The sequence below is a fragment of the Chanodichthys erythropterus genome, chromosome 22 (genome assembly GCF_024489055.1).
Source record: "Chanodichthys erythropterus isolate Z2021 chromosome 22, ASM2448905v1, whole genome shotgun sequence".
In the NCBI taxonomy this organism is placed as follows: Eukaryota; Metazoa; Chordata; class Actinopteri; order Cypriniformes; family Xenocyprididae; genus Chanodichthys; species Chanodichthys erythropterus.
The window spans coordinates 26,813,798-26,834,649 of NC_090242.1; the positions used below are offsets into that span (position 1 = coordinate 26,813,798).

Sequence of the window (20,852 nt, forward strand, 5' to 3'; positions counted from 1 at the left end):
GTAATTACCTCTTAAAGTTGTAAGCGTGAAACTTAAAACAGGTAGGTTGCAGCCCACCTACAATTAAGTTACCATGGACTGGTGCATTCAAGTTTACTTGGCAGCTACTCAACAATATAGTGAGGCATATGTTTCATGTTTAGGCATGTCAGGATTGACCAGAGAGAGCAGAAACACATAAAAACTGAGAGCTGATCAGGGTCATTGAGGGGAAAGTGAAGTGTTGGCGATGATGGGTCCCAGATGAATGTCTTGGAAATGTCTCACAAGAATCGCCTCTTCGACACTGAAACTCAGATGTTTGCAGCTGGAGGTACGAGCTGTTGTGAGAGCTCTGTCCTTGTTCCTCAGCCTCCTCTGTCTGTCCATGCCATAATGTCACAGGTTATAATAATGCATAAAGCATGTTGATTCACACTAGTCATCCACAGACATGGGCAATGTGAACATTAATAAAATTTCTCCTCTAGTGGACTTTAATTCCTCTAGCCAATGTTAAACAAAACCCACAAACTTTACCTATAAATGCTAAACATGGTTGTATGCCTTTATCCACCTTATTTTTCAATGCAAATTTCCTGTGAATGTGCGAGACTTCCAATTCATTAGCTGCTATAGGTAAAAAACAAGAAGAATAACAAAGTGCTGTAAAGCTTAAACTATTCATTTGTCAAAGCAGTTTATAATTACTATAATTAAATATATGAAAACAAACACCAGTTTGCAAATTCAAGCAGCATAACTGACTGTTTTATAACTGACACCAGAAACCTTAAGGTAAAAAAGACATGCCTGCTCTTATGTTAAAGATAAGGTTGGGAATGTAACAGCATAAGAAATTTACAGAGCCTCTGAAACAGCATTTCGCACAAGCACTAGAAACTTACACGAGCATGCAAAACTTTTGTGTGCTCACATGTGGCTGTGTTGTATTGGGTAAATTATCATAGCTTCTGCTCAGAAAAAAAATGTTCAATACAATGTGGTGTGACTGTGAATTCAAACGTTTCTTGTGGGCATGCTAATGTCTCAGAGGTTCCCTTTTGAGATCTGTTTACTTGACAGTATGCTATGAGGAAACCTCTTTCTCCTAGAATACTGAAGCACTATTACATCACACCTGTAAAAAATTGTTGGCCAATGACTATCAGGCGCTCTTGCAATGGACGGAGCATCTGCTGTGCTGGACCATCATTACCTCAGAATCTTTCTCCTCCAAGCTATTGGAATACAACTCTCACCTTTGATCTACGCCTTCAAAAGGATGACACTCTTTTTTTTTCAAATCCCCTTCAGCATTCCGGTAATGAGGAAGATGGCCCTAGAGCAGTGGTTCCCAAACCTGTCCTGGAGGACCCCCAGCCCTGCACATGTCTCCCTATTTCTGACATAGCCATTTCAGGTCTTGCAGTTTCTACTAATGAGCTCATGAGTTGAATCAGGTGTGATAGATGAGGGAGACATACAAAATGTGCAGGGCTGGGGGTCCTCCAGGACAGGTTTGGGAACCACTGCCCTAGAGGAATGTAACATGTGTGGGGGACCTGTTCAGCTCCCGAACGGACACAAGGTGTGTATCTTGTGCCTGGGTCACACCGACACTGAGATGGTGCTTGATAGACCCAGCTGTCAGCACTTTGAGAAGATGACAGTTGGGATTCTATGCATGAGGCTGTTTGTTCTGCTGGGCACAGCTTCTGCTGCCCCTCTGCTTCCCCATCCTGCCGCAGTCGAGCCGTGGGACAGAAAGCATCGACAGGTGCTGAGGCTCTTTAAGCAACCTCATGCCAGCTCAACGCCCTGATTTGCAGTGACTGTCCTCTCTTAAACCGAGGACAGTCTTCACCCCTCCGACGAAGTCCATGAGTGGATCTCATTTGGTGCCTTGGATGACGATTCCACATGTCCAAAATGGCCTCGGAGAAAGATAGGGCCCCCAGAGACTGACACCTTTTTTCCCTGAGGTGCATGATGAGATCTCTTGGTCATGGTGCACGCCACATTCTGCAAAGAACTTCTCTTCTCTCAACCATCCACGGAGCCGAGTGCTAAGGCTATGCCAAGCTGTTGCCCATCAAGGAAGCCATTGTGGCCTACCTCTGCCCTTCAGCCTGGTGCTGGAAGTCCAAAGCATTGCTTCCTTCCAAGCCATGTCAGACTACGGCCAACTTAGCAGAGAAGGCCTTCGTCGTGGAAGGACCGGCAACTTCCGCCCTACACTGGTGGTGCTGCAAGTGTTCTAGGCCAAGCTGCTTAAGAAGATGGACGAGGAAGGCCCGGACCTGGAAGTATTCAGGGAGCTATGTTTGGCAACAGACTTAGCTCTCTGGGCTGCAAAGAGGATGGCTGTGAGCTGCAGCATGGGAAGCATGGTGATTTTGAACCGCCACTTGTGGCTCACTCTTACGGAGATGAAAAAACGTCTTTGTTAGATGCCACTGTGAGTCCCCAAGGTCTCTTTGGCGATGCCGTGTGCATGTTTTTTGAGACGTTCTTGGAAGCTCAAAAGCAGTCCAAGGCCATGAGCCACTTTCTGCACAGACACGCCAGAGCTGCGCAGCCAGAGCACTCTAGGTCAGGGCTATTTAATTACAAATTCAGTTGGGCCAGATTTTCAAACCAAGAAGGTTAGCTGGGCCAGTCATTTTAGCAGCGAAGCAGCTCGTAACGACAAATTTTAAAACCAACACAAGGTTTATTCATTGTTTCTCATTGAACTTTGGTTATGCAAAAGGTTAATACAAAAAAAACAATAAAAGAGCTAAATTAACAGAATCTGAGGTAGCCCCTATTTTTTCCACTTACAAAAGAAAAAAAAAAACTGACCTAGGCTACATATTTGACCTATCTGATCACAAAGTGCATAAAACAAAATAGTGCACAGTAGTAGGCAACTAGAAATAACATTGTTTACTTTTGATAACAAAATAAACATCTTGCACAAATTTGACCCAGGAACATCTCAAAGTGCATAAAATAATGTAGCATTTAACAGTAGTGCACAGTATTCGCAACTAGTGAATACTGTGCACAGTATTCACAACTATAACAACACTGAAGGAACATATTTTGGAGCGAATAAAATGAATTGTAGCCATAACACTGTCCATTATCGTTTTGAGCGCCCCGCTTAGTTTTTCGCACTCATTACAAAATAAACACATCGGTTTGGCGTTTGGATGTGGTGGTAAAATAAACAAGTATTTGTCAGTGCAGGCAGAGGTAACCTTACGGTTTTCATCTGCAATTTTACGTTTCAGTGTTGAGAAAAGACAAATTGATAGTAGCTAATCTAGGCTACTACCGGCACGCTCTGCATTGTTTGCATGTTGCTAGGCTACGTGGTATGAATTTACGCAGGAATGTGCGTTTTTGGTGGGACCATAGACATAATAAATACTTTATAATATATATATATATTATAACAATTTATATATATATATTAATAAGTAATTATATTAAATTATATTAAATAATAATTTATAAATAATATATATAAATTTATTATGCTTATGGGCGGGACCACGGGCTGGGCCACTCGGAGGTTGCTTCAGGGCCGCATGTGGCCCGTGGGCTGCCAATTGAATAGCCCTGCTCTAGGTCATCATCTGCCTAGCACCAGTCGCAGCGGCATGACAAGCATACCACCACCGCTTCCTCAACTCCTTGGAAAGAGCCTGAGCCAGTGGTGAGACCCAAGATGTAGAGGTGATTCCTTAAGCAGATGGGACCACAGCAAGCCTCCGGCAGAGTCCCTGCCACATTTCTGAAAGGTATATGTAGCATGAGGAGGAAGGCGCTACCCAGTGCGAGCAATGAGCAGGTGTTTGGGAAGGTGGCATGTCAGAGAGGCTGCTCATCTGTCCCCCTGCATGTTGCTGGCAACAGCCCCGAGTGTTTGAATGTTATGTAATTGCCTGTAATCAACCCTACAATAAAAACAAAAATAACATGCATCAATATCAGAGCTTTTTTCTCCTCTCACTGTGTGGCGCACTCTGCCAGTCATGTCACGTTGGGTGGTGTGTATGATAGAAAAAGTCTATATGTTTCAGTTTGCACGCAGACCAGCCAGCTTCGCCGGTGTGGTGATGTCAGCAGTATCCGACCAGATGGGCCTGAGAAAAGAGGGAGGGTTGCGTCCAATTCTGGATTTGAGACTGTTAAACAATGTGCTGTCAAAGCTTTCTTTCAAGATGACCACAGTGAAGCCGATCATGTCAAGCCCAGGGACTGTTTTGTGTCAGTGGGTCTAAAATATACTTATTTTTATATACAGATAGCCATCCTGAGATTTGCTTTTGAAGGCCTGGCTTATCAGTTCAAAGTCCCTTCAGGTTAGCTTTGGCACTTAGCAGTGTTATCCCACTTAACTTGAGTGGCATCCGCATTCTAAACTTGGATGACTGGTTAATTATGGTACATTCTCAGGATGTCCTTCTCAGTCACAAATGCAGACTTCTCGACCACCTCACATAGAGCATTTCGTTCTTGGGAATGGACTTGGACTCTCACTCAATGCAGGCATGCCTGTCTCAAAAGTGTGTGCGGTTGATGAACAGGGCACTCGTGATGTTCAAGCTGGGGAGGTCCTTGCCTCTGAAGCGTTTTCAGCAAACGTTGATGGGCAGAATGGTAGGAAGGATGGTGGTCAACCTGCTGAGGAGCCCTGTGTGATGGCAGACCAGCCTTTGGTGCATGGACAAGAGTGCAGAAGTCATGGCATATAAACCACTTAGACCACTGCAAATCTTCTCTCCATCGGGGCAGTCTGGTTACCTAAATGGCAGGGCGGTCATGCTGTCCACGGAGGGTATAGTCCATTGGGAGGATGGCGGCTGCATCCCCAGATGGTACAGCTAATTTGGAGCCTGTTCAGGGAGGCGGAGATGGATTTGTTTGCATTAGAAGAAAACACGCGTTGCCTGCTGTTCTTTTCCCTGGGGGGGATACGGTGTTGAGCCAGGTGTGTCGCAAAGGGTGATGAATACTATAGCAGAAGCTAGGGTCCCTTCTACTAGGTGCCTGTATGCTCATAAAATGGAAGGTGTTTGTGGACTGGTGCAAGATGCATAATGAGGACCCAGTGACTTGCCCTGTGTCAGTCATTTTATTGTTTCTGCAGGACTGCTTGAACAGCGGGCACTCGCCTTCTGCACTTATGGTGTATGTGGCTGGTATCGCATCATTTCATGCTCAGGTAGACCAATAATCAGGCAGGAGGCATAATTTAGTGACAGGCAGGATGAATGTGAACAGACGAGACAGACAACAGGTCAGATATGGGCATGTGCCAAAATGATACCAAGAAAGATTTATTTTCTCATATGAACAGGTGGTTTCATTTTATTTTTACAATCTATGACAGCCGCGTGTGTTTGTCTCACTTTTTAAAATCCTCTAGCATTTCCAAGAATGGACATGGTGGGGGAAAAGATTCCTTTTTTTTATTGCTGAATGTTAAAAAAAAAATACACTTCCACTGACTGAAAACAAATCATCTGCTGCTTGTACCATGCACCCATCTAACCTTGACCACAAGGACATGCAGAGGTGAGGAGGTGTTTAGACGTTTCAAGCGGGGGAAACGAAAAAGTAGAAATAAACTGGCAAGACATAACCGTCAAGAGGTTGAGTAGAGATATCACATTGAACTAACTAGAGCACTGTCTTTTTGGCATTTCTCAAACATACAAATAAGACCCAAAATGTAAGGAAGAAAGGTAGGGGATCTAAAGTATTTCTGCTCAAACTTCAAACAAAACATCCCTTCATTTAAAATAAAAAATGATATTTCGTTGTGCTGTCATAATACAGCATTAAACCCCTTTTATCAGGATTTAACATGTATATTATTGTTTTGTTTTTCACCAAAATAATCACAACTCATCTCCTTTATGGAAGAAGTGCAAGAAAACATTTAGCACGTATCTGTCTAGTTCTAATCTTCCTCCGTTTTTTTGGTGTCGATTTTCTGTGCCTAACCCAATAGAGTCCACCTCCCTCAACACTTATTCTTTACATCTTCTCAACAAGGTGGAAAGCTGATGCTGACTGTGGACACTCTTTATAGAAGGTGAAGAATTAAAAAACAGCTGATCTTAGTACACTTCATCTCAGGCTTATTGACACTGACTAGTTGTTAATGTAGGAGTGTTTGTCAATGCAGCTGTTTCTAGTTTGGTTCGGGCCCAATGAGTGCTTTAAAATGGAGTCGAATATGAAAAGTAATGATAAAATAATAATTACAATGACCTGCACTATTTGGTGTCTTATAGGGTAACTGTGAATATATTAAATAGTTATGAAATATATGGACCTAAATGACCTGAAGTAAAAAAAAAAAAAAAAAAAAAAAAACAGTGAACAAACAGCCTCCACATAACACACTAAAAATGAAACGCATTAGAACGCAAGTAGAATATAAAGTTTGCATATTTTGGCATTTTAATGACCCCTAATAATTTTCACAGCTATTTGTCTTGTCATTTGAGACTGTGTTTGTGTGTGTACATGATTGTGTATCCTGCACAGAAACTTTTCAGGGCCGTTCACACAGGACGAGAATTAAACAGAAGTCTCATAACTCAACCCATTGTTGCAATATGTTCATCCCATCCCCAGATTCATTTGATTGGTCCATTAATTTTTATTTTTAACTGATACTGATCTATGTGTGTGCGCGTATGTTTATTCTGTTATTTAGAGTGTGCACATATATCAATTTCCAAAACTGCAATTTTGTTTCTTTATGCATCATATTTCAAGGGTTGGGCATGTATGATCACAGTTCGGAAATATAAAGTAGGAATATCCCACATCTGATGTCAAAGAAAAGAATGTGTCCCGTGTGAACAGCCCCTTTACTCTTGCTGTCCCAAAGTACCAGGACCAAACGATGGAGTGGATGCATCCATCAACCTGGTGTCAGTCTCTCTTCAGTCCTGCGCTAGAGGAAGATGTGGAGTGGAATGAAGTCCTGAGACGCTGTGAGGCCTTCCATTCCTCCCGTCTATTTCTCCCGCTGGCCACTCTAACCAGATGGATGTGCTGATAATGAGGGCTACTCGACTGAGTGACGGGAAAGTGGGTTGAGTGGGAGAGACTATATGTTCTTTATTTCTTTGTTATCTGTCAAAAGCTATTAGCACTGACAGCCCGGCCCACGGCCCCCTCACATTTAACCCACAATCTCCTTTGGAAAAAGAAGGCTCCCGTGTGACAAACCTTACCCTGTAGGGATGCAAAGCAAGTCAAGGCAGTGCATCTGAAAGACGACATCAGGTGCCCACATGCGTAACTCTAGACAACAGCAGCATATTTCTCAGAGCCACAGTCATTTCGAGGCCTCTCGCGTTTGGTCATTCACATTCTCACACACACACACTACTTTTTTTCCGAACCCCAGATTACATTTGTCATCGATTTTCTGTTGGCAAAGCAACATGATCATAAAACATCTCTGTGGATCAAATTCATGTAAACATACACCTTATGTTAGAGTGGTTTATATTGCATGATGGTGGAGGGGGGATGTCACAGTTCAAATGAGGGTCAGCTCCCAAAAAACACAACCTTGAAAGGAAAGGAAAGGAAAAAAGGCCAAAAAGAGACAACAAAAGAGTAAACGAGTATAAAAAATGAGGCGTCCGTATAAGAAAGGCTACAAAAAACTCCACTGGCCCTCTGGCATCAGCATACAGCAAAAGGCACCACAATATTACTCTATTTTTTTTTTTTAAGTTGTGAAAAAATTGGCACATCTTTTTTATGCTGTAAATCAAAATGTACATATAAATAGAGTTTTCCCTATAAAAAAAGTCTTTGCTGTTAACTAGTAGACAACTTTTGCTAAAATGAAAATAAATATTTCATTTGTTTATAATATCTGTCAGTTATATAAAATAAAAATATTTCTTATAGGTGCATGTCTATAGTAGATCGATTTTTGTGGATAGGTGGTGGTCTCTCTAGTGGGGTGCATTGTCCAGTTTGGAGCGCGAGTGCGTCAGTCTGGTCTGTGTGTTGGCACGAGGCCCGTGCCGCCCACTCTGGGCGTGAGAAGTCCGCATGTCGGGCACGGGCCTGTAGAGGGCGGAGGGCTCGGCGGCGTTCATGTTCTGCATACTGAGGAATGGCGTGCTCTCACCTTCCTCCTCCTCCGAATCACTGTCTGACAGGCAGCTGCGCGAGCCCAAGTCTCGGGACGGTTGGTAGCCGCGTGGCGCCACGTGGCCATTGAGTCTGGACCTGCGCCAACGCCGACTGCTTCTCTTTGGTTGCTCCATCGAGGAGAGGTACTCCTGGGTGCTTTCGTACTCTTCCTCCTGTGCCAGCCGGTAGGGGCTGGAGGGAAGGCTGCCCGTGCTGTCTCGCAGGTAGCTGCCACGCTGCTGCTGCCGGTAGGGCTCGTGGCCCCGCGCCTCGTGCAGCGGCACCTGGTAGCGTCGCAGCAGCGGCTGGTCCTCCTCCGGCGGGTAGGGAGCGTGTGCGGCGGGGGGCAGAGACATGGCGTGGCTGGCGTTGGGAGACGTGATCTGGAAGGTAGGCACCTGCGGGGGCAGTGAGTAATGGAAGTCCACGGGAGACAGGCGAGCTGGCGTGGTCAGCGCTGACACGTACCTGTGGCGAGAGAAGGACAGGGAGAGCGTGACAGAGAGAGGAAGAAGAGCGGGAGAAAAGAAGGTTGTGTGGAACAGATATGCACATTAGTCAAACGTTTTAAGTACAGATAAATGTGAAGGGACCCACCACTGAGATAAAAGTTGCATTCAGGGGTTCTCAACCTTAATACAGTTCTGACATTCACTCATCATTTAGGATCTCAAAAAATGCCAAATCCCGTTCTTAAGACTAAATGGGCATTTCTTCTCTGCTGTCCATCCAAGTTGGAGCTATAAATAATATACTGTATACTACAATTCAAAAGTTTGAAGGTTTTTAAGTCTCTTATGGTCACCAAGGCTGCATTTATTTGATCAAAAATACAGTAATATTGTGAAATATTATTACTATTTGATATTTAACTTTTAATATATTTTAAAAATGGAATTTATTCTTGTGATGGTGAAGCTGAATTTTCAGCATCATTACTTGATTCTTCAGAAATCATTCTGATATGCTGATTTGGTGCTAAAGAAACATTTCTTATTATTAATGTTGACAACTGCTTAATATTTTCGTGGAAGCCATGATACATTTTTTTTTCCCCCCAGGATTCTTTAATGAAAAGAAAGTTTAAAAAAAAAAAAAAAAACAGCAAATATAAATCTTTTGTAACAATGTTAAAGACTTTGCTGTCACTTTTGATCAGTTTAATGCATCCTTGCTGAATAAAAGTATTGCATTCTTTAAAAAAAAATCTTACGGACCTCAAACTTATGAACAGTAATGTATACACATTATATACAATTTATGTATTTTATTTTTAATATCATAGTACGGAGCCCCACATGGGGATATGTGGGGAAAAATATGTATATCATGGCCACGAATTGAAGGTGCAATGTGTAAAATTTGGGAGGATCTATTGACAGAAATGCAATATAATATACATAACTATGTTTTCAGTGGTATATAAAGACCTTACATAATGAACGTTAGGGTCCCCCCTCCATGTCAAGTAGTAATTTTGCGCAGGCATGTTTATACAGCAGCCCTAAACGGACAAACATTCTACAGAGCGTGTTTCATCATGTTGTTCTTCTAAATTATTGTTCTTCAAAATGTGTTTTTAGAGACAGCTTGTATAATCACTAAGTTGAATACGCACAAAGAAGTAGTAGTAGTCATCTGGTTTATTAGAAGCAGAGACCATTCTTTGTTAGAAGTAAGAAGAAACCTCATTGCTTGACTGGCTAACGTACTCTCTGCTGTCTCATGGGGCATTCACACCAGACGCGACTTGTGCGATTAAAACGCGCTATTCATGCGTAGTTGGACGTTTGAACATTGTGAGTTTACTCGCTTCATTTGCGTGTGAAATTCACTTCACAACAGACATGAATTCGCAATCACGTCACTACTAGAGCAAGCTCCTGATTGGTTAACGCGGCGCGAATTTTCCCCAAGTTCAGATTTTTCAACTTGCGTGATTCAAGCGTTATGCGCGTCAAACGCCTGAAACACTCAATTCGCGCGAATCGCGCCACAGGATGTCTATTCGCGTCTTTGCATTGACTTAACATGTAAATCACTCGCATTTAACACTTCATTCGCGTCTGGTGTGACACACCATCAGACGCGAATGACATCTTTGACTTGTGTCGGCCAGACGGCCACCGTAGCTTCTCTATTTTACTTTGAAAGGGAGGGGTGAGCGCCATTGGTTGCAGTTAGTAACCTCACCGCTAGATGCTGCTAAAATTTACACACTGCATCTTTAACACAGCAGCACATTTTACTAATTCGTTCCTTCGTTTTAAGTAAATCATGTGCACAATATAATAATTTATTCCCGCCGTTTACCAAATTTTTAATTTGTGGCCACGATACACTGTATATTTTTGTCTGCATGTTATGTGCTGGGCTCCATAAATTTGAACGAAAAGGTAAAACAAAAAGTTTTATTTCAATATTTCATATTTTAAGCACACAAGAATATATTCAATAGGTCTAATTACTGAATATTAAATGTATGCTAAAAAGATTATATAGCACAAATAAGTTATATACAGTTCGCGACGGACCCCATATGGGCGACCTCAAGGTTGAGAACCACAGTCATTGAAAAACTGGATTTTTAAAATTGTGATTTTCAGGCCTGGAAAAATCATGAAATTCATTAAATCCTAAAAAGTTATGGAAATTTCTGAATATATATATATATATATATATTTTTTTTTTGAAATGCTGACTAGAAATTGCTTTTTTGAGTGCAACCTCTCTAAAATGATTAAAATTCATACTGCAGTATGAACATCATGGTGTCTAAAGGTGTGGGATCCCTGTTTTGTGTTAGCTGCTCATTCGCAGTGCTCCTGTCTTGTATTTTTGCAATTTACGCCCACCTTGCTATGGCACTAGAAAAATGATAGTATGCACACTAAGACGCGGCGGCTGAAAGCTCAATAGCAAATGACTGCAGACATGCATGCCACAGGAACAAATGAGGCCCCGTCAAACCTCCCAGTCTAGGCTTAGCATTGTTACTGCAGATTGATGACAAAGCTTGCCTTGCGAGTTCCCTTCCGTTAGCGTGTATCATGCTACAGTTAATCGTGTAAGTGGGTAATTTTCCCTGATAGCTTTGACAGAAAAAAAGGCCCTATCTGCGTTTGTTCCTTTGGCCTGTGCTGTGTGAATTAAAGTTAGCCTGCCCTGAGAGAGGAGGCCACAGTCAAACTGGAGCAGATAAATTAACACTGGCTGCTCGGTCACAGTTTTTCAGAGCCTGAGGGCAGATAGCCGTATGCACAACAGCTCAGTCAGCTGCAGAGGAGGAGAGAAGGTAGAGAGGGAAATAGCACAGAGCAGAACACCAGAGACCTGTTTCACCCCTGAGATAACGTGTTGTTCGGCTCTTGTTGACTTAATGAACCCCTCACGGTATAAATTCTCCTGTTTTGGCCCTTACATGGTGGTGTGGGCGTTTCGCAGGCGAGAGATAACTGTAAATACAGCTGGCCGTGGGCTAGATTCTCTGTGCCTTGATACAAATACTGCGTATCTGGAGCAGCAAAGTTTTGCTTGACCCTGACTCCCTCTCTGACACTCTCAGCTGGGCCAGAGCATCTGCACGATTTGCGCAATGAATTTTAGTATTATATTCGTCATGGTACGCAGTGTGTGATTTATACAGTAAGTTTTGAGGGGTCAGCTTTCTTATCGGGAAAGTTTTTGATCAGATGCGCTAGTGACTGACGCAGCACAAGAAACTAAATATTTGCATGTTTGTTATATTTATGAAAAATATTTATAAAAATACAATTACACAATATAATTATAATTAAAATTTATATATACTTTTTTTTTATATATATATATATATATATATATATATATATATATATATATATATATATATATAGTATATAACATTTTTATATTATATAATGAAATATATATTCCATTTTATAAATATTTTAATATGTAATTATATATATATATATATATACAGTATATATATATATATATATATATATATATATATATATATATATATACACATACAGTATATATTTTTTTTTTTGTGTGTTTTTAATTATATATATATATTCTGAAAATATAAATATTCTGAAATATATTTTTTTATTAACATTTATCAAATGATTATAGGACAGCCCACAACAAACCCTCCCAAGCACCCCAAACCCTGACGGTACGTGCAGTGAAATTTGCTATTGAATCTTTCACGCCACCCATGCCGGTCTCCGGGGGTAAAGGAGACGATGCACTGAAATGCAGAGTCTTACTGCACACACTAAAATGGTTCTCAGTGCCATGGCTGCAGAGAGGGGGCGCTCCTGCGCACCTGTCGCTATGCGGAGAGTCCCCAAGCGAGTCGAAAGAGTCGCCATACTGCAGGGCCGGCCGGTGGGGCTCAGTAAAGCCACAGTGTGCGGCACGTCTGGCCCGCGCCTCCATGCACGCAGGACTGTTGCATTTACTGGTCCCCACTGAGGACGACATCATGCCGGAAGGACAGTCGGAGAGGACGCTGTCTGTTCGCTCCAGACTCCACGTTCTCCCTTCATGTCTGAGAAGGACAGAAAGAGAGAAAAAGAATGAAAGAAAAAGGAAGGAAAGAAAGCAGGACAGAAAAAGCGCACAAAAAGTTTAACCCAGTGGTTCTCAAAGTGTGAAGGGAATGGGAGGCTTGTTCTTAGTTCTTACATTTCCTTTGTCTTCATAAGACTGAAGCGACTCAGTCATATGGACTACTTTCATGGAATTTTTTGGAGCAGGACAGTTGGACACAATCCTCTCATGTCACTAATAAGAAAATGTGTACAAGGAATGCAATGTACAATCTAAAAAGTAATTCAGGGGACCTGTTACCACTACTTAAAGGGTTAGTTCACCCAAAAATGAAATATCTGTCATTAATTACTCACCCTCATGTCCTTCTACATCTGTAAGACCTTCGTTCATCTTCGGAACACAAATTAAGACCTTATTGATGAAGTAAATAATAGTAAACAAAGCACTCACGTCGCTTCATAAAACTGAGCTTAAGCCACTGGAGTCACATGGAGTACTTGTCAGCAGATTTCAACACTATGTCATTACTACCTTTTTTGGACCTTGAAGTGGTAGTTGCGTTGGATCTCTATGGAGGAACAGAAACCTCTCACACTTCATCAAAAAGATATCATAATTTGTGTTCTGAAGATGAACGAAGGTCTTACAGGTTTGAAACGACACGAGGGTGAGTAATAAATTACATTATTTTCATTTTTGGGTGAACTAAACCTTTAAATAAATGCATGGTTGCAAGTTAAAAATCCTAATTCTAATTTATTGTTTTAACCCTTAAATGCATACCTCGGGTCTTTAGTGACCCGGGACATCATTCACTACCCTCCTCCTCATTCATTTTTTAAAGTTAGACATCAACCTTCTTGGTATTCCTCAATCAATTTATTATAAAGAATATAACTAGAAAAAAATCATAAAATTATAAAAGAATGCCTATTTTTGCATTCATTTTGTGTAAAAATTGTATAGGGTCGCTAACGACCCGATGTGTGTATGAGTGTACGTATATTTTTTCTGCACAACAATAATTGAATCTTAGTTGACGGAAAAAGTGCAATTCACCTTTTTTCCACAAGGTGGCTGATACACAATGCTGAAGTGACGACTCATTCAGACAGAAAACAAAATAATAAGCAAAACATGAAATGGCTCAGCAAGTACTGAACGTAATCAAATATGACTGTAACTGTTACTGGATAGATCTGGTGAAGCTGTTGGCGATCAAAATATTGATTTTGAAGAATAAAATTATTGTTTTGAGAATACGTTTGAGATCGCGAATGGGCTCATATTCGTGACCTCAAACATAAAACTAGCCTATTATTTGCTGAATTTACTGGGAAATGAGCTCTGACGAGGACAGTGATGATGGCATAAAATATCTGCTCAAACGGAGCCCTTTCAAGCGCCTAAAGGTAACAAAATATGCTTTATTTTATTCTTCTGTAATTGTTACTCTAATATCAGAGGAGTTTTATATTATCACGACAGGTAGAGATCCATCCGTGTTAGATATTGATCCGGGTCGATAAAGACCCGAATATGTAAGAATGATTGCCGAAACAGTCATGCATTTAAGGGTTAATTAAACCTTTTAAGTTGCAAACATTATTTTGTTGAGTTCTGTTGAAATAATAATGTTGATCATTACATCAACTTAAAAACATTTGTAATATAAAGTTTCTATAACGTTTAAGTTTTTGTGGTTACCATTGTGCTGAAGAGTAGACACATGAAGGTAAAAACTACATTGACTCTATAAGCAATGACTGCGCTAATGCCAGTGACAAGTAATATCTTACTTGTTAAATAAGTTGTGTTAACATGTGCTATGATAGCTGTTGATTTGAACTAGATAAGATTAATTGGTTTCAGCTTAAAAATGTAATAATTTAATCAACTTAAAAAAATTTGTTTTTGCTACAAATGATTAAGTTCCTCTAACTCAATATAGCTTGTCGGTGGAATGTAAATTCACTCAAGGTTGAACTCAAACTGTTGCGTTAATTTTTTTTGTTGTTGTTGAGCCAACACATGCTTTTTAGAGCGCAAGTCGCTTTGGATAAAAGCATCTGCCGACTGCATAAATGTAAATGTTATTTTTATTTCAGCTAATTTCATTTAGTTGCAAGGCAATGTTTCTCATTTTTGTTTAGTTTAAGTTTTTCATCTAATATTTACATTTTATTTTATTTCAGCTCTATTTAAATTATCAAAAAGGTTTTAGTTAATGCTAAAAACACTGCAAGGATGGTGAATAAATTATGGCCAAAGGCAATACAAACTTCACAAAAGATAAAGTAGATCCACTGACAGTAAGTTTCTTCATTCTTTTCTTTTTTTTTTCTTCAAGTTTTAGGCTATTCATTATTCACAACAGTGAAAACTGACAAAGCATAGTTTTTTTTTTTGTCAGCGTTATCAATACATAACTGAAAAACTGGCAGACAGATGTAGCTTTTTTTCTCAATAAAACCTTATTTGCTTTTTGAGAAATAACCATCTGCCAAATAATTCCCCTTTATTCAACAAGTACACATTTGGCAACAATACTGTTGACTGATTACGGAAAGTGAAAATGTTAGGCGCAAACAAAGGTTGTTCTCGTTTCAAAAGGATCATGACAGAACAAACTGAGAACCACTGGTTTAACCCATATGTGTGTAAGAATCAGTTTGAGTGAAAAGCATGAAGTTGGAGCCCTGCGAGGTGATAACCTTTGAGTTTCTCTGCACTCACTCACTCACACCTGTGGCTTGATTCTAAAAGGGGTGAATAATGGCTGTCTGCCTCGGATTCCACATCTAGTGAGTGAATGGAAGGGGAAAAAATGCTGAATGTGATGAAAACATACATATGACATGGGGCATGACCCCTGACTATGATGAGTCCACACACAAATCCTCTGCTCATTTGTGGTCAAACATTCCACGTCGTCAGGAATGTACCTGTGAGTGGAGGAATGAGCCCTGGTGGAGGAGTTGTGGGATCTGGAAGACTGCCGGCTGCCAGGAAAAGGTGCCTCTGCTCCGTGTCTAATGACTCTCTCAGTTGCCGGTACATTTTTGGAGATATACTGCAATTGGGGAAAAAAAATAGAGCCCTTTTGTAACCCACAGAAGATATTACATCAAATCCAATCTGATTTTATTAAGAAGAGTGACGTACATCTACCATGGGTATCTCCTCAGGACCTGGGCCTGGGTGATTGGGTCCGTTGGCCAGGTTTCGGTTGGGATGATCCACATAAATGTTCTGTCTCAGATGATTGTGCATCTTCTTCCTCTGTTTCCTGGGGGGGAGGCTACAGTGAGGCAGTGTCACTCACTCAGACATCGGCTCAGAGTCACAGTCATCACGTCACATTTAAAAGCTCACTATGGAACTAACGCACGATGCTGCTGCTGGATTTAATGCTGATTTTAAGCAAAGTTATATTTATTTATTTACTGTACTGCATAGTAGCACCAAAATGTATTTTTAAGTTTGAAAAGTGCTCTTTCTTTTAATTAAATTCCACTTTAATTGATATTTTATTATGTAATGTAAAATTCATTTATTCATTTTTTTTAAGTCTTTAGAGTCCAAATATACTCAACCTTCCTAGCAAAATATTTAAAATGCATTTACTTAATTATGTTTAATTTTGTATAAAATTAGTTAATGCCAAAGCAAATTTTCTTCTAAAATGATAATTTTTTTTATCAGACTCCTATGTTTATGTTCAGGACTTATTGATTGCCATTAAAGTGAAATTACTGAACCTTAACATAGGAGCCTGATAAAAACACTAATTTAGAAGAAAATTTCAAATGACACTTACAGGCTTTTGCATCTGAAGTCTTCACATGTAGCTTTACCATTTACCAAACCATATTTTTTATGGTTTAATTTTGTTTTCACTCAAAAAAATGAACTTTCACTGTTGTTAGTTTCACGCAAACATCCTTGTCCACATTATTTAAAAACACACGTAACTACATAAACTTAATTTAACTGAGTTGTTTCTACTAAAAGTGAGTATAGTCAGCTTTACTTAACAAGTATTTGTTCAGTCAACTTAACATTGCTGAATGAAACGCACAAATTAATAAAACAATATTGCGCACCGAAGCCGCTTACACCGATACACTACTGTTCAAACGTTTGCGGTCAGTAAGATCTTTTTTTATTTAAATGAATAGATTAATTCAGCAAAGAAGCAAAAAAATTATCTAAAATTTCAATAAAGACATTTATTATGTTACAAAATATTTCAGTTTTAAAATAAATGATGTTTTTTTTTTTACTTTCTATTCATCAAAAAAAAAAAAAAATCTATTCATCGCAGTTTCCACACAAATTTATTAAGCAGCATAACTGTTTTCAACATTGATAAGAAATGTTTCTTGAGCAGCAAATCAGCATATTAGAATGATTTCTGAAGGATCATGTGACATGAAAACTGGAGTAATGTCAGCATCATAATTATTTTGATTATTCTAATATTGTTTATTAGTATTATTTTTAACTGTATTTTTTTTTTTAATCAAATAAATGCAACCTCGGAGAGCATAAGTTACTTACCGACCCCAAAATTTCATACAAGTTCATACTTTTATTTGATTTTAATTAAATACTTGAATTAATCTTAATTCATAACATGTGATTTCAGTGTTGAGAGAAATTTTTCACACAACTGAAATGTATAAATTTTGAAAAAGAATCTTTTTGAGGCCAGTCTACAGTCAAACCAAAACTTATTCAGACAACTTGAACATTTAATTAATTATTACAGTTTATTCACTATATTAAAAAACAATATATGACAAGATCTCAGAGTTAAAGTGTCAGAAAAAAATTATCTTAATTATGTCAGATAACACATGGTCAGGTCAAAATGTTTGAATTATTTTTGGTTCCAAATGTTTATCAATTTTACTGGTAGTCCACTGCATGAAGAATTTTTGAGTATAATATTTCACTGTTTATTTTGCTATCCTCACTTACATAAATTAACTATAGTGTCCTGCACCCACTAGTAAAAATATATCAAAAATATTAATTTGTGGTTTGACTGTAGGTCAAAAAATGACTTTTGGCACCATTATTTAGTACTGCTACAGTAACATATTAAGAATTTCATTTCTAAAAGAAGTTTATATCGCTGTATTTTGCCTCATACTTACTTGGTTTTGCAGTAGGCTACCACACAGACTATGCCCACAACCAAAAGAGCCACACAGATGCCGGTGATTGTCAGGACTCTCTTCTGATAGAGCTCCTCTGCCTCTGTACATTGTCACACACAACCAGAGAACAACAATCAGTCTCATTTAAAGCTACAACTGTTGCTAAACTCTCTCATAAACAGTTCCTACTGCTGCGGTGATCCTCTTTCATTTCATAGTGTTGAAATCTGAGATGTATCATGTACGGGCCGGATTAACATGTTCTTCCTATCGGGCATTTAGCATGACTCAGAACCCGTACGCTCTCATTAACAGCGTGGATATGAGGATTAATCGTGAGATGGGAACGAGGCTCAGGCCTCAACATGGGCTCTAATGGACCAGCTCAGCAGCGGAAACTGCTTGCGCGAGGAATAATGCGTATCATTATCGTGGACGTGAGGAAAACGGTCTGCCTGAACAATCTCCCAATAGGCACTGATGATTTCTGAGAGTCCATGGATGCCTTCCTCCACTGGGGGGCATCGTACTTCAGCTCAATTTACAAGCTCAAACAGCATATCAAGAGGACAATTGAAATGTGGATGAATATACAAGGCAAATTGGTTTAAGAGGCAATTACATGGAGGCACAGATATACTCATCAGGGTCTTTGTTTGGCTTGGTCAGTTATGGTTTATGTATTCATAACCAATTAAAGCAAGGATTCTTAGCAAGCTTTAAATGAATCTTTTGGCTACAGTACAAGTTAAGCTCATTTGACAGCATTTTTTTTTTTTTTTTGTGCTAAAATATTGATTACCACAAAAAATAGTTAAAAAAGGCAAAACATCTCTACAGTGAGGTACTTAAATGTTAAAATACACACTGTTTCAATAGTATGGTTCCAATATAATATAAACATTATATGATAACATGATTTTAGATTTAATAAACTTACTGTAGGAGTGATTTAAACAGTTTTACAGCTTAAATACACACTTTAAAAAAATGTAATATGTGCTTTTATAACATTATAAGCTTATAAGCAAAAATTGGCCCCATTTACTTCCATTATAAGTGCCTCACTGCAACCTCAAATTTGGCATTTTTAACAAAACAATTATTTTTGGTGGTAATCAACATTATGCCACACATGCTTTAGAACAAGCATAACTTGTTTTAAAACCGAATGTTGTGTACAATTCAAAAGGACTTTGGATGTTTTTCAAATATTAAACCACAGACTATATCCAGCCTTCTGCCTTTTCCTTGGAAATGGGCCTTGGTTTGGTTTCACAGACCTTCCAAAAGGAAGAGAATGTGTGTCCGAGAGGGATGGGGGCTAGTTAGGGGAGAAATATTTCATAATCAATAATGAAATAATCCAGCTGTCGTTCGCTCAGAGCGAGGAGGAGAACATTATTTCTGAAGGGCCTCATCTGTGCTAGTAGGAACAGAGCTGAGTTTGTGATTTAAGCACACAACGTGACTTCATAGAGAGCGTAGTTTACACATACCGTAAAATGGATCATTTTCAAGGAAAAACAGAGGCTGTTTTTGTAAGCAAAGAACAGACGATTGGGAGAGGTCATATAAACAACCTAATTATGGTACTAATGCAGTTTGGCATGCTAGGGCACTAGGATTGAGTTTGTTCAAGCCTGGCAAAATTAAGAACAGAAAACAGAGAGAAACTGCATTTAATTTGAACCATTATCAAATACAGCTGCAGAAATCGCACCGGTGAAGCAGAAGAATGGCAAAGTAGCGTGCAAAGATAGAAATAAAGGGAAAAAATAAATTCAGCAAAGACAACAGGAAAGAGGCCAGATGGAAAAGGGAGAAGAACTTAGATTAGAATAAGGGGAGAAAATGAAAGTAAAGGAACTGTTTTGTTTGAGAAAAGGGAACTCTTATCTGCAGCACTCATCCATATTGGGTTGAAAGTCGAGTCACCATGATCAACTGTACAGTAAAAGACCATCTGGAGAAGTTATAGCTGGACCAGATTTTATGTAAAAGTTTTGGAAATATAGCTGTGCAATCCCTGATGTCAAAAAGTATACTGCAAAAAATATTTATTCAGTATTTTTGTTGTTTTCCAGTAAAAATAATCCATAAATACATTGAGAAAGTATAATCTATCTAAATTCTATTAAAAAAAAAAAATACAAAATTATATTCTCTGAAATTCTTAAAGGGATAGTTCACCCAAAAATGAAAATTTGATGTTTATCTGCTTACCCCCAGGGCATCCAAGATGTAGAGGACTTTTTTTCTTCAGTCGAACGCAAATTATGATTTTTAACTGCAACCGCTGCTGTCTGTCAGTCAAATAATAGCAGTGATTGGGAACTTGAACAATAAGAGTCGAAAAAACTTCCATAGACAAATCCAAATTAAACCCTGCGGCTCGTGACGGCACATTGATGTCCTAAGACACGAAACGAGAAACCGAACAGTATTTATATAATTTTTTACCTCTAATACACCACTATGTCCAACTCCGTTCAGCTTCCGGCTAGTGAGGTCAGATCGCGCTCTGACAACGGAAGTGATGTCTCGCGCTCATTGAAGTATATGGGCGAGACATCACTTCCGTCACCAGAACGTGTTTTTTGACCTCACTAACAGGAAGCTGAACGAAGTTGGACATAGTGGTGTATTAGAGGTAAAAATTATATAAATAATGTTCGGTTTCTCGCACAAACCGATCGTTTCGTGTCTTAGGACATTAATGTGTCGTCACGAGTCGCAGGGTTTAATTTGGATTTGTCTATGGAAGTTTTTTCGACTCTTATTGTTCAAGTTCCCAATCACTGCTATTATTTGACTGACAGACGGCAGCGGTTACAGTTAAAAATCATAATTTGTGATCGACTGAAGAAAAAAAGTCACCTACATCTTGGATGCACTGGGGGTAAGCAGATAAACATCAAATTTTCATTTTTGGGTGAACTATCCCTTTAATGTTACATAAATTTATACTGGGGAAAAAAA

The 20,852-nt window shown here is 39.3% G+C and overlaps 1 protein-coding gene across 4 annotated transcripts in view; it reads right to left on the bottom strand.

Moving 5' to 3' along the window:
* Positions 1-5,293: 5,293 nt before the first annotated feature.
* Positions 5,294-20,852, bottom strand: part of nrg2a (neuregulin 2a) — a 70,802-nt gene continuing 55,243 nt past the window's right edge. For 2 of the 4 annotated variants that reach the window (XM_067375947.1, XM_067375948.1), the window contains 4 exons: positions 17,868-17,970; positions 15,868-16,003; positions 15,648-15,775; positions 5,294-8,622 (listed from right to left, as the gene is read on the bottom strand). In XM_067375947.1, the coding sequence (XP_067232048.1) occupies positions 7,971-8,622; positions 15,648-15,775; positions 15,868-16,003; positions 17,868-17,970 (1,019 nt within the window). In that variant the 3' untranslated portion in view covers positions 5,294-7,970. Of the gene's footprint in view, positions 8,623-12,472; positions 12,698-15,647; positions 15,776-15,867; positions 16,004-17,867; positions 17,971-20,852 lie in introns of all 4 variants that reach the window. The other 2 variants (XM_067375946.1, XM_067375949.1) reach the window with 2 other exon arrangements.